Source organism: Lithobates pipiens, unplaced genomic scaffold, assembly GCF_037356315.1.
Source record: "Lithobates pipiens isolate NorthernLeopardFrog02 unplaced genomic scaffold, aLitPip1_a1.2 Scaffold_19, whole genome shotgun sequence".
NCBI lineage: Eukaryota > Metazoa > Chordata > Amphibia > Anura > Ranidae > Lithobates > Lithobates pipiens.
Genome location: NW_027507764.1, coordinates 46108388 through 46123642, shown reverse-complemented (window position 1 = coordinate 46123642; position 15255 = coordinate 46108388). Strand labels below are relative to the sequence as shown.

At 42.8% G+C, this 15255-nt stretch overlaps 1 protein-coding gene across 6 annotated transcripts in view; it reads right to left on the bottom strand.

Moving 5' to 3' along the window:
• The window catches only part of ETV1 (ETS variant transcription factor 1), a 104100-nt gene that overhangs the window by 14807 nt on the left and 74038 nt on the right, over nucleotides 1-15255 (bottom strand). For 5 of the 6 annotated variants that reach the window (XM_077490709.1, XM_077490705.1, XM_077490706.1 and 2 more), the window contains 2 exons: nucleotides 5563-5631; nucleotides 5383-5451 (listed from right to left, as the gene is read on the bottom strand). The exons of the other annotated variant lie outside the window; for it this stretch is intronic. In XM_077490709.1, the coding sequence (XP_077346835.1) occupies nucleotides 5383-5451; nucleotides 5563-5631 (138 nt within the window). The remainder of the gene's footprint in view (nucleotides 1-5382; nucleotides 5452-5562; nucleotides 5632-15255) is intronic. 6 annotated transcript variants of the gene reach the window in all.

The window sequence follows — 15255 nt, the reverse complement described above, 5'->3', positions numbered from 1 at the left end:
AAATAGTATACTTGTTAAGAGTTTTTACATTAAAACATAAATGATGTGCAGCTCTACTGTCAAGCTTCCAGTAAACACTCGATAAATCGACATACATTGATTACCCAGATGTACTTTGAAGAGACCCTGCTGCCATGCCACTCATTCCAGCAAAAAAATATTCTCAAAAGATTGTATGTGCATTTAACATTTTATGCTTTTTTTTTTTTTAAATGTAAACGTCTTGTGTAGACACCCAAGAGTCCCAAGACTAAAGCGCTGAGTAAACTGTTGGCGCTATATAAAACCTGTATAATAATAAGACAGCTTGTGGACTTTGCCATCTTGGATGCAAGGTCAGCAGCCTCAGCAGATTTAGAACTGTCGCTCAAGTGACACTTTATAGTATTTCCCCTTCGCTCTTCATCCGGCATGCAAAGGCGCTGGGCTCCCATAGACAGTAATTAGACACTCCTGGAAGAGGAGGGGGTTATGACGTGCAAGGAGGAAGGGGGCTTTGCTAGGGAATTTACTAGTCAACTTTCTTAGCAAGCTTAACCCCCTCCTGCTCCCAACCTGTGGTCCCTTTAAACAGTTCTGAATACCCAGGGGGCCAGAAGGATCAGTAGTCATGTGATCCTTCTGGCATAGTGGTCACGTGATTGGAAGTTTAGTCCAGACTGAGAGGTGTCTTGGACAGCTCGGTGTTTGTGCTGGGAGCACACAGTGAGCCTGCTCTCAAAACATGTACATCAGCCGCCCAGTGACACGTCAAAGCCCAACCTCTTTTGCCTCCACATTTACAGTATAGTGTTGGGGGGGTGGGCATGAAGAAGTTAAAATGTACACTGCAAGTATATGATTATAGAATGGAAAACACTGCAAGTAATCATTTCAAATACTTGATTTTTTTTGTGCACCTGCTATTTTTTAGGTTGGTGACAGGTTCTCTTTAACAAAATCATGTTCGAAAAATAGATATCCTCTGATGTATCCCTTCTCTTCCACAGACAGTAACAATGCTAAACCACTGACAAGCGTTTTTTTTTTTTTATCATCATCATGATGTTTGAACAATAACTAGCAGATCATTTACACCTCTTGCAGTCAGTCATGGCACCGTGTCCCCCATGAGACAACCGTCCATTTCACACATAAATTTCATTTCGCGTTCAGTGGTGCAGCACACATAATAACGGCAGTTCAAAACAATTCCCACTTTCCTTTCAACCAGTCCCAATACCAGGCTTACTCTGTAAATCGATGCACTAGCAACAGGAACGTGCCAAGTTCCGGCAACCACAGCTCACTTCCCTACAGTAATATCTGAGTCAGTGGCAGTCAATTCCTAAGTTATAGGGGGGGGGGGGCCCTGACATCATCAAAGGGTCACACATAATATTTCTATTATGCTACAAGACCGCCAAAGTGCAGACCTACTAGAGATTCTGCATGTGCTTCAACGGCATGTTACAGGAGATCATTGCTATTGCAGCCCCTCTACAAATCTAGGGGTCCATGGGAAACACTAGACACACCAAAGGGCTGCATTTTGTCCTTCAATCTTAGGTTAGCCACCAGGGATCTGAGCTGACTGGTTACAACAGGTTACTGGGGGTTAAAAGGAACAGTAGTGCCGCGTACACACGATCTGACTTTCCGCCAACAAAACTGTGGATTTTTGTTCGAAGGTTGTTGGCTCAAACTTGTCTTGCATACACACAGTCACACAAATGTTGGCCAACAATTATGAACGTGGGAATGCGGTGACGTACAAGACATACGACGAGCCGAGAAAAAAAGAAGTTCAATTGCCAGTGCGGCTCCTTCTGCTTGATTCCGAGCATGCGCAAACTTTTGTGCATCGGAAAATTCCGACAACAATGTTTTGTTGGCAGAAAATTTGACAACCTGCTAGCCAACATTTGTTGGCGGAAAGTGTGACAACAAATGTTCGATGGAGTGTACACACAGTCGGACTTTCATCCAACAAGCTCACATCCAACATTTGTTGTCGGAAAATCTGATCGTGTGTACGGGGCATAGGATTTTAGGCCCCATGTACACTGGGCATTTAGCCCCGATGCATGCTCTTCTGGCGTTTAAATGTGGCAGCCTGTAAAACTCGATGAAAGGCTAAAAGCCGCTGAACTGCCCACCTAGTAATACTAACATTTAGGGCAGTATGCACCCAAAAGGACTGGGTTCCAGGCATTCCTCCCTGGGCATATGCCCTAAATGTTGGCATATATGTGTATGGTCGTCCTGAAAGGGTTACGTTTTATTGAAGGGGGCAAGGTTTGGCCCGAAATGCATTGTACTCCTTGGTCTTCCATCTGATTTAACATTGGAATCAACTTGTATCTGGATTATAAACTATAAGCCCTTGTACACACGGTCGGAGATTCTGACGCAATGTGTCCTATCGGACCGTTTTGGCGGATAATCCGACTGTGTGTGGTCTGCATCAGACTGTTTCCGTCGGAGTATCCGACGGACCAAGTTTTCCAACTTGTCCGTAAAATTTTCCGACAAAATGCTCTGATCGGACATACTCCGATCATGTGTAGCCTACTCCGACGGACAAAGTGGCACGCATGCTCAGATCAAATTCCTAGACCAAAGCTATTGGCTACTAGCCTGAACGTAGTCCCGTTGTAATGAAATAACGTCATCACGATATGTACAATCGGATTTTCCGTCAACTTTGTCCGACTGTATGCAACAGTTTCGGACAAAATCCGTCGGACAAAATTCGTCGGATTTGGTTGTCAGAATGTCCGACCGTGTGTACAAGGGCTTAGTGTGGCTAATGTGGAACACTGTGGAGCTTCTGAGCCAATAGAAATCTGGGGCTGTAATGGATCAACAAAAACATGCTGAAAAATCTGTCCCAAAGACATCTGAGCCTCTGTAAAGGACTAAAAACCCAGATAAAAGGTGGAGAGTCAATTATACTGTTAAACAGTTTTAGTGTGTTCTCAGCTAAGTATTAGCAGTGATCCATCTGAAGGTGTACATGAATTGTCTAGAACAATTTGCAAGTGAAACGCGCAGGGACGGCCATCAAAAGACACTAATAATGCTTCATTTACAAATCATGCACTTTAGCAAAACCACACAGTTTGTATAGCCTGTCATCTTGTATAAGTCAGCTTTTTTTTTTTTTTTTTTTTTTTTAAGCTTATCCATAGCCAAAACATATCTTTAGGTATTGGATAGAGCTGGGAAGGAGCAATACCACTTTTAAAGAGACCCTGTCACCAATTAAAAAAACATGTATATAAACATAAGAGATCAAGTGACCATAGAGCGTTTCGCAATACAAATACAAATATAAATCCTGACTCGATTTGCGAGCGCTGTCTCGCAAGGCTAGCAGGATTCAAGCTGCTGGGGTGTGCAGTAATGCATTTGGCCAAAGGTGTGGTGGCACATATGAGTCTTCCACAGGGGAGAGTGAGTGGAGGTAAGTACTATTGGAATACCATTATGGGTGATCTTGCAACCCATAAAGAGTCGTATCAGACAAAATCCCCACATTTTTGTTGCAGAGTGTATATTTACATTGGTTTTCACTAGGCAAACAACTAAAATTCAAAATACTAATCACAACATAAAAGCAATCCATCAGCTACTCTCCACTCCCCCACCCCCCCCAAAGACATCTTGCTCTTTAGCTCCCTTGTTAATTCTTCCCATGATGGCCTCCAAGACTTTTCCAGAACCCCTCCCATCCTTTGGAACTCCCTACCTCAGTAGGTTCCGGTCTACTCCTACCCTGTCTGCCTTTAGGCGATCCTTAAAAACGAATGTGTTCAGGGAAGCCTACCCCCACCTCCACCTACAAACAGTACTTAAGTCACCTCCATCAGATCATCCTCTGCAGCTATTACCATTTGTACTACTTCCCCTCCCTTTAGAAGCTCCATGAGCAGGGCCCTATTCCATCTTTATTGAACTGTACTGTAATTATAATGCCCCCCTTTATATTGTAAATCACTGCTCAAACTGTTGGCGCTATGTAAATCCTGTATAATATTTAGGCAAATATGGGCAATCCAGTTTGCTGAGATAAGAATGGTGTCCCAGTCAGGTAGGCTGCACGGGGCACCATGATTTCTCATGACAGCCCTGCTGAAATGATCTCATTAGCTCTCGCATCGATAGCCTAGGTGCGGGTTGCTATCCCCTCAGGGTCCACGACACCCTCCATCAGTCTTCGGGGTTGAATGATGCTGGGTGTCATTCAACTTGAAGGACTGAGGACATCTAGTGGTGAAAAGGAATAACTGCGGGCAACAGTGCCAAAGAGGAAACAGTCGTGCTAACATGATCACGTTCACTCTCGCATCAATAGTCTAGGTGCAGGGTGCTATCCCCTCAGGGCCCACAATGCCCCCTTTATCAGTCTTCAGGGTTGAATGATGCCGGGTGTCATTCAACCCGAGGCCGGCATCATTCAACCCGAGGGCTGAGGACATCTAGTGGTGAAAAGGAATTACCCAGGCAACAGTGCCAAAAAGGAAGCAGTCCTGCTAACATGATCATGTTCGCTCTTGCATCAATAGCCTGGGTGCAGGGTGCTATACCCTCAGGGCCCACAACGCCCTTTAGCAGTCTTCAGGGTTGAATGATGCCAGGTGTCATTCAACCCGGAGGACTGAGGACATGTAATTGCAAAATGGAATTACTGCAGGCAACAGTGCCAAAGAGGAAGCAGCCCTGCTAACATGATCATGTTCGCTCTTGCATAAATAGCCTAGGTGTAGGGTGCTATCCCCTCAGGGCCCACAACGCCCTTTATCAGTCTTCATGGTTGAATGATGCTGGGTGTTGTTCAACCCGGAGGACTGAGGACATGTAATGGCAAAATGGAATTACTGCAGGCAACAGTGCCAAAGAGGAAGCAGCCCTGCTAACATGATCATGTTCGCTCTTGCATCAATAGCCTAGGTGTAGGGTGCTATCCCCTCAGGGCCCACAACGCCCTTTATCAGTCTTCAGGGTTGAATGATGCTGGGTGTTGTTCAACCCGAGGGCTGAGGACATCTAGTGGTGAAAAGGAATTACCCAGGCAACAGTGCCAAAAAGGAAGCAGTCCTGCTACCATGAGCATGTTCGCTCTTGCATCAATAGCCTGGGTGCAGGGTGCTATACCCTCAGGGCCCACAACGCCCTTTATCAGTCTTCAGGGTTGAATGATGCTGGGTGTCGTTCAACCCGAGAGCTGAGGACATTAAGTGGTGGGAAGGAATTACTGCAGGCAACAGTGCCAAAAAGGAAGTATAGCAATAAGAGCCGTTTTTACGGTTTTAAAACCTCCTGGGCTGGGGACCATTTTGAAAAATTTAAATTTAGCTCATCAATTGGCTTCATGTTGGTGTTAAGTAAAACACAAACCTTCAAATTTTTCAGGGACCACACAGGTGTCATCATAGAATTGTCGAGGACCTTTTTCATACATGCAACCTGGAAGGTAATTAAAAAAAAAAAAGGGAGGGGGAAAAAAAAAATGAGTTAGGTATTGATAGATTGTCACCGAGTGCTGAAAAAGAACAGAACAGCTGTACAATCAAATACCTTCTGTGCCATTGGGATGAGCCAGAAAAGCTTCTTGCCTCATGTAAATGGAATGGCAGCTAGGCACTTCTGCAAGGAAAACAAGACAATGCTAATGAGAGGAGAGTCTGGGGTGCAGAGCACGCAGGTTATCAATGAGACATGCTGCAGACAGAAAAGTAACAGAATGGGACACGTGCGGCAGCCAGGGCCAACCTGTCAGCACATGGGTTAGCGTTCTCCGAGACGCAGGCTCGCGGTCCTGCAGAACGAACCTTGAATATGAAGAACACTGATTTTATCTAACGCAGTCACTTGAACTCAAACTTTCAGCATAATCAACCTTGCTAAAGGTCAGCTCCTTTGGCAATCACACTCTCCTTTAAATAGCACTTAGACTTTTTTTTTTTTTTAAGCAAACATAATTCACATTTGTCTGAACAACCGCATACTGATTAATTATATTTTTAAAATTCTGTACAATGTGTCAGATGATAAGCAATGGAGTAAATATATTTATGGTTTGAATTTATCGCCTGGACAAGATGAGATTTTTCCTTTATACCATTTAAAGCTGAACTCCAGGCCACCGGCTAAATGCACAGATCAGACATATTATATAAACAGCCATTTACCTGCTAAAAGGGTTTTATTTATTTTTTATTTATTTCCATCCAGTTTTGAGATTTATAGAGCTCTAACCACACAAGACATCCCTGTCCGGCAGGGGAGACCACCTAGATTTGTCACTGCTGCAAGCAACGCTTACTGGTCTTGTCCCTCCCCCAGCCTGTGATTGGACAGGGAAAGAAGCAGCAGAAGAGTGGGTAAGCTCAACTCTGTCTCTCTGCTCTTTTTTCCTATTGGAAAACTGCATGTTAGTGCAAATGATTGGCCCCTTGTGCTGCTTCTTCGCCCCCCAGCCTACGCTTTGCTGTACAGGGGTTTTCAGAAAGCCAATACCAGGTTAGCTTTAAGTACTTATATTGCTAGCTTTAAAAAAAGTACATTATTATTATTTATTATTATACAGGATTTATATAGCGCCAACAGTTTACGCAGCGCTTTACAATAGCATTATAATACAATAAAATACAAGAGATTAAGAGGGCCCTGCTCAGAAGAGCGTACACTCTAATAGGGTGGGGTAGATGGTACCAAAGGTTGTAACTGTGAGGAATGAGCTGATGGAAGTGGTGAAAGATTAGTTAGAGACGTCATAGGCTTGCCTGAAGAGATGAGTTTTCAGGAATCGCCTGAAGGTAGCAAGAGTAGGGGGGTGGCCTGACATGTGGAGGTAACGAGTTCCAGAGGATGGGAGAGGCTCATTAAAAGGAGAAGTACAGCCAAAGCTCATTTGGCTGTACTTCTTCTGTGGAACATGAACGAACTGCACTGTGACCCGTGTTCAGCTGACAGCTGGTTGAAACACCCTGTTCGCTGACATCACAGAGCCAATCCAGGCTGCTGAAAATATTGCAACCATATGGTCAGGATCCACCCAGAACCCCGGACTGGCACCTGGGTCAGCATTTCAACGTTCTGCCGAGAGCCTGAGGCAGCTGCTCCCGCCCCTCCACAAGCCAGCACTCCAGTGAAGGGAGGGGGCAGAGCAGACAGCGGTGACTGACAGTCACCAGCTCTCTGCTCACAGAGCACTGAGAACAGAACGATCAGCAGTCTTTGATCACTCGGTTCTCAGTCTTAGAGCCGGCAGAAGACAGATGCAGCATCCACCTGCGCAAGTATGATTTTTGAAGAAAAAAATAACTTCTCTTTTAAGGGCTCATGCACATAGTGCTTTTGCGTGCATCTTGACTTTTTTTCAATGTGTCCATGCAGACAGGTATTTACAGGTGTTTTAAAAAAGGGGCATTTACAAGGCGAGAAAAAAAACCAACACCAGCACATTCAAGGGAAGAGCTTGTGGGTAGAAAAACACATGTAAACGCACCTAAACACTAGGTACGTTCACCGCCTGAGCGTTCATTCCAATAAATATTGTGGTCAATGAAATTAATTCATGCCCAAACGCTTAACACGCCTAAATGCATTTGCAAAACACAAATGCATTTAGGCTTTTTTTTTTTTAAAGCCTTTTTCCTTCCTTTCTATGAGTAAAGGCGTTCAAAGGAGCTGAGCAGAAGCCCAGTGTCCATGAGGCCTGTGTGTCGGCATACATAGACATTCACAGGCGTATTAGAAGTGGTGCGATTTTGGAAATATTTTGGTGGACTTTAGCCGGTCGTCTCTGCGGCACCCAGTCACCTTGCAGCCATTTCCAGAAACGTATGTGTTAGGAAAACTATTCATTGCCTGATTTAAGGGGGAACTCTGACGGGCTCATGTTTATTTCGAATTTATTTTCTTTGTTTTACTGGCGTTTTCATTATGTTCTAAATCGTATCAAACAGATGACAAAAAAAATAAATAAGAATTTTAATAAAAAAAAAAAAAATTCAGCCTATGAAAGTTTGTAAAATATTTGTGACCTTAAAAAAAAATAAAAAGTTTGGAGTCCCCTGATTTACAGAATTTACGTTTTCCCTAATAGTTGGAGGATATCCCTGCAAGTGAAGGTTAAAGTGGAATTCCAGCTTAGCCCTAACTACTCTTAAAACTGTCCCATCCCCCTCCTATACTTACTAACCTGTGTAATATAATTATATATATATATATATATATATATATATATATATATATATATATATATATATAAAAAAAACTAAATTTATTATTTATTTATATATATATATATATATATATATATATATATATATATATATATATATATATATATATATATATATATATATATATATATATATATATATATATATATATATACACACACATATATATATACATATACACACACACATACATACATACATACATATATACATATATACACACACACACACACATACACATATATACATACACACACACAGTTGTGGGTGTATGTATATGTGTGTTTACAAGTTTACATACCCTGGCAGAATTTATTATTTCTTGGCCATTTTTCAGAGAATATGAACGATAAACACAAAAACTTTTCTTTCACTCATGGTTAGTGTTTGGCTGAAGCCATTTATTACCAATCAACTGTGTTTACTCTTTTAAATCATAATGCCAACAGAAAACTACCCAAATGACCCTGATCAAAAGTTTACATACCCTGGTGATGTTGGCCTGATAACATGCACACAAGTTGACACAAAGGGGTTTGAATGGCTATTAAAGGTAACCATCCGCACCTGTGTGTGTATAAAAGGTCAATGAGTTTCTGGACTCCTGACAGACCCTTGCATCTTTCATCCAGTGCTGCACTGACGTTTCTGGATTCTGAGTCATGGGGAAAGCAAAAGAATTGTCAAAGGATCTGCGGGAAAAGGTAGTTGAACTGCATAAAACTGGAAATGGATATAAAAACATATCCAAGGAAATGAGAATGACAATCAGCAGTGTTCAAACTCTAATCAAGAAGTGGAAAATAAGGGGTTCTGTTGAAACCAAACCACGGTCAGGTAGACCAACTAAAATTTTGGGCCACAATTGCCAGGAAAATAGTTTGGGATGCAAAGCAAAACCCACAAATAACTTCAGGTGAAATACAGGACTCTCTGAAAACATGTGGTGTGGCTGTTTCAAGATGCACAATAAGCAGGCACGTGAAGAAAGATGGGCTGCATGGTCGAGTTGCCAGAAAAAAGCCATTACTATGCAAATGCCACAAAGTATCCCACTTACAATACACCAAACAGCACAGAGACAAGCCTCAAACCTTCTGGTACAAAGTCATTTGGAGTGATGAGACCAAAATTTAGCTTTTTGTTCACAACCATAAACACTACATTTGGAGAGGAGACAACAAGGCCTATGATGAAAGGTCCACCATTCCTACTGTGAAACACGGAGGTGGATCGCTAATGTTTTGGGGATGTGTGAGCTACAAAAGGCACAGGAAATGTGGTCAAAATTAATGGCAAGATGAATGCAGTATGTTATCAAAAAATACCGGAGGAACATTTGCATTTATCAGCCAGGAAGCTGCGCATGGGACGTACTTGGACATTCCGACATGACAATGATCAAAAAACACAAGGCCAAGTCCACCTGTCATTGGCTACAGCAGATTAAAGTGAAGGTTCTGGAGTGGCCATCTCAGTCTCCTGACCTCAATATCATTGAGACACTTATTTAAAAATAATGCCACTTTGCGTGACGTTCTTTCCTATATAATTCTGCATCCACTATATTCCTCTGATTTTGGCATTGTATAGGTGGGGCTGATTAAAGGCTGAAGCTGTGGGAGCTGCACTGCGCATGATGGGCAGTCACAGGCAATTTAGGGAGATTCCAGCAGCCAGTTCTTTTCTTTGCAGATAGTGACTGTAAACATCACCCACCCCAACGCTGTGTACTAAGCGCACACCGCAAACCAAAAAAAAATAAAAGATCCCACATACAAGGAAATAAAAGTAATTATATTTAACTGAGGAAACACACCGCAAACATGTTACAAGGAGAAAAAAAGATATAGGCTTTAAAACATGGAAAAGGAAAAGGGATAATCACGGCAATAACAAGACTTCATTCACTTTCTAAAGACACAGATACAAATATGCTTTTGTTCCTCCACACCCTTCCCAAAAGTCTTGCAGAACAAATTTTGGCTTGGTCAGCGGAAACAATGCTCTCAAAAAAGATTACTGTGTTTACTCTGGGTAAATAGGACACTGGCATGTTCACAATAGTCCTATTTGAGATGGGAAATGCAAGATGCCTTTTTTTAGTCTTGATACAATTCTAAAAAGGAAAGACGGGGTACTAAGTGGTCATGGCCTGCTTCAATCTGAACGATTTGCTTTGTAGAGAGGTCTATGGGCAATCATAGGGATTATCTAATCTGTATTACTTGGCTATACAGCATCCCTTGTGTCCTTCCCAGGGCTTTTTTTCAGCAAGAACATGGGAGAACGCAGTTTTGGCACCTTCAGCACTGAATGAATGTAAAGGCAAGGGATACTGGTGTATGCTGGAGGGTCTATTGATGCTGGCAGGAATGTATTTTTCTGTGGGCGTCTATTGTTGCTGGGGGGGGGGTCAATTGTTGCAGGAGAGCTCCATTGTTGCTAGCTGTTGAAGGGTCTATTGTTGCTGGCTACTGGGAAATTTGTTGATGTTGCTGGGGTCTCTTGCAGCAGGGGTGGATCTATTGTTACTGGAATGGTCCATTGTTGCTGGTGTGGGTCTAGTATTTCTGGGGGGTATCTATTACTTCTGGGGCAGGGTCCATTGTTGCTGGAGTGGGGTCCATTGTTGCTGGGATGAGGTCCATTGTTGCTGGGATGAGGTCCATTGTTGCTGGGATGAGGTCCATTGTTGCTGGGATGAGGTCCATTGTTGCTGGGATGAGGTCCATTGTTGCTGGGATGGGGTCCATTGTTGCTGGGATGGGGTCCATTGTTGCTGGGATGGGGTCCATTGTTGCTGGGATGAGGTCCATTGTTGCTGGGATGGGGTCCATTGTTGCTGGGATGAGGTCCATTGTTGCTGGGATGAGGTCCATTGTTGCTGGGATGGGGTCCATTGTTGCTGGGATGGGGTCCATTGTTGCTGGGATGAGGTCCATTGTTGCTGGCTTCAGAGGGTCTATTTTATTTTTCTTATCTTCAAAGAGTAACTTCAGTCTGCTCGCTTAATTTGTAATTAAAAACATTGTTGCCATTCTGAAGCTTCCCTCCAACCACTTTGCATATTATTTTATATATACTGTGATTCTGTACTTTGCCAAATATGCTGCAGAAATCTCCCTCCACTGGGTCTGGCTGCAGCCATTTTAACTGTGGGCAGCTAAAGCTGCTGTTTGTTCACTTCCTGAATTTACACAGGAGGCACACCCCCAGCTCTGCAGCTCTCATTGGCCCTCCTATGACTCATGACCCCTCCCTTCCTGGCAAGCTCTCACAAGAGTGAGAGAGAGAGAGAGAGAGAGCTGTACATTATGTCATAATCCTAGGCGACCAGACTAGAAACATGAAGTGGGCTGTAGAAGGCATTTACTGGCAGAAAACAAATAATTATTATCCAAGGGCAGAAGATGAAAAGTTGAAAACAAAATTACTGAAGTTCCACTTTAACAAATCCCATACAAATGATTTAGCGCCACAAAATGATACTTGGTTCTGTACGCACTAAAAGGGCGGTACTGGGAGGTGGGTAGGGGGTGGAACCAAGTGACGGTGCTCAGAGGTGGGTAGGGGCAGAGACAAGAAAAGAGGGGGAGGTTCCTGTACCAATTCTCTAAGAATAAAAGCCCTGGTGTTTCCCCACTATGCGCATTTTAAAGTGCTTATACTTTACAGGTCTGTATATGGATACAATCTTGACAGGTCTCAAAATACAGCTATAGCATTAAACAAAAAAAAACAAAAAAAAAACATTTTGACCCATGCCACTCACCTCCCCCCACCCTCAGATTTTTTTTTTCTTTAACCCTCTATTTACACACACACACACACACACACACACACACACACACACACACACACCTTTTTTCTACAGCTTTCTAGCCAGTGTGGTGTCTTCCCCTCTTTGGCATCAGGGGGTGGTCATTCTTCTAGGTGACACTCAATGGGGTGGTTGTGGCTATTCTTCCAGTGGCAATCAAGTAATGGACTACCATAAACCCAGCCTGTATGAGGACGTGCCCCTTGGTGGAGGCATGTACAGGACCTCCAATACTAAACCAATGAAGAAGCTGAGGACAGCACCGGATGGAAGAAGAGACTGGAAATATTTTTATCATTTTTTTTTTACAATAGATACCTGGATATGTTACACTTTTCCATTATTATGTACTTGGCATGAGCAAAAAAAAAAAAAAAAAAATGTCTATTTGTTGCAGAGACTCTACACAGTAGTTTATTGGTCAGCACTCTGGTTTCCTCCCACGTTCCAAAGACATGCTGGTAGGTTAACTGGATCCTGTATAAACTGGCCTGCCCTAGTGGGTCCTAGTGGGAGTGTACAAATGCACATGTTTTATAACATTATGCATGCTGGTCTCAAGCCAAGCAATTAGGAAGGACTGAAGAAAGACCTGGTGACCTACCTCATAAAAGATCTGCTAAGAAAATTCAATGGAAAAGACTTTCAAGGGTATCAGAGATGATGCCAGAAGGCTGAGTTGCCGAGAGTTGGACATGACAGTAAAGGTAAGTAAAGGCGTTTTGAAGCTCCTGTCCATGGATAGGGGTACATATATTGATACATCATAAAATATTGCGTTTAGTGGCCACTTCTTTAGGCCACGTGTGCAAAACTATCTTTCTTGGCTTAGGATGCAGCTGTCATTGGGGAGGTGTGTGGACCCCACCTCATTGACCATGACTTGTATCATTCTTATGTTGCATCTACAAGATAGAATGCAAAGAAAAATCACCCAATGGAACTCAGGTGGGGAAAAAAAAAAATGTATTTCCTACTTTATCTAAAAGTTTAAGTATAACTTAAGGCATTTTTTTTTTTTAGCTTTAAATAGAGTGGAGAGGGATTAGAACCTTTGTCAGGTTTTTATTTCTGTCTGTGCCCTCGTTAAGCAGATCCACCCTATTTGTCCTGTTTACTGTTATCAACTATGAACCCCATCTGCCACAATGGCAATATTCAATAGAGTGAGTCACCATACTTGTAGTCTATTGAAATTTCCTCCAACCCTGTAACTAAAAGTCCACACTGGACTGGAGAAAGAGTCTGCTTATTAAAGTGAAAGCACGTCCCATGTTTTCCTTGTATGTTAAAGCGGAGTTCCACGTGGGTGAAAAAATAAATAAAAGTCAGCAGCTACAAATACCGTAGCTGCTGACTTTTAATATAAGGACACTTACCTGTCCAGGGATCCTGCAATGTCAGCACCCCAAGCCGACCCATCCATCGTCTTCGGGTGCAGGCGCCGGCATCTTTACCAAGGGAAACAGGAAGTGAAGGCTAGCGTCTGCACTGCACTGCACTTTCTGAATGGTCCCGCTGTCTTCTGGGACTTTTGTGTCTCCCAGAAGGCAGCGGGGGGGAGGAAGGAGGAGGGGTCGGATGTTTAGTAGATCACCGCCCAGTGATGTGGCAATTTTACATGAAGTGGGGGTGAATACCTGGTTTTGACAGGTATCTGCTCCCCCCTGATGAGACAATACCCATCTCCGAGCTCGGTAATACTCAATAGGGTCACCGTACTTGTAGACCATTGATATTTCCTCCAGCCCCATAACTCAAGGTCCATACTGGACTGGAGGAAGGGTCTGCTTACTAAGGGAAAGCTCATCCCATATTTTCCTTGTATGTTAAGTGAAAGAAAATCCCAAATTTTTGGTTGTCCCTAGAACAGGAATAGACACTAGTTCTTCTGGTAACCTTGGTGAAGACCAGGGATTTCTTCTCACTTTCTGTTTCGTCTAGGGGACAGGAAGTGAAGAGAAACCTCCCCAACTGGGTTATAATCCTCCCTTACTCTATCCAAAATGGATAAAAAAAGTTTTGTCTTTAGTTATACCAAGAAATAAATAAAAAAAAATGTGGGCTATACATAAGCTCTAACAGCTGTCAATATTTCCACAAGTGCAGACCACGGCTTTCTTAAAACTGAAGGGGTCTGCATGTTTTTTCTTACATCCCAAAAATAAAGGGGTCTAGTCCTCTTTTTTTTAGGACAGTGAGTGGAGCCAAATTCGCCCCTTTGTACCCCTACGCCAATTGTGCCTCCCTAAATTGCTGATTTATAGCACAGGCACAGCCTAATATTATAGAGCCATTCATTCCAAAACTGCGTACAGCTGTTTCACGTTTATTGTTCATCATTAGTGAAGCGTATGGAAACCACGGCTTCTAAAAAGTCAGCGCTGTGAAGAGGCACCGTCCTGCAGGTTACCCACAATGCCCCTTGCCTCTCAGAAGGCCTAACCGATAATTTATGACTATCAGGGAGGGTCAGGCCCTAATCCAATTGCTGCAACGTTTCCAAAGTGATTATTTAATCAAATGGGTAACATGGTTAATTAGAAGTCATAAACACTGCTCTGAAGTTCATCAAAGTAATGACTTGCCCAGGAAAGGAAAAAAAAAAAAAAAAAAGGAAAAAAAGACAGGAGCGTAATTAAATTGTACACTGTTCCCATTTCTAACTGATCTAATAACCAGACGCATCAATGAAATTTAGCATTTACTGTTTCAAACTGCACTAAAATGTTGATACAATACGCAAAGCTGTTTGCGCTGGTTAAACAGGGTTACTTCAAAGCAAACAATTAGTAGACGGCAGAAGACTAATTGTATTTTCCCCAAGACGAAAACATGGATTTAACAAAGCAAATGCAAGTCTGTCTTCACTCCATGTCTAAATTGGATACAAAATAAATACATTGCAGAGCAGAGACTCCATCGTTCAGCACGTCAACCACGCTGCCAGCAGTGGAGTAACAATGGCCACAGCAGCCCATGCATCTGTTAAGGGGCCTGGAGGTGGAAGGGGACCCCCCCGAGGAGGTTGTTTTAAATACAGAAAATTTGTGTGCATATAAAGAGAACACACATCCAGTACTGTCATATTAAATGTCAAGTAAGCCTTTCTGACCATGCTTCAGGTTACATATTTATGGTGGTAACATTACCTACAACATGGGTGCTCAACCTGTTGCAGAACTACAAGTCCCATGA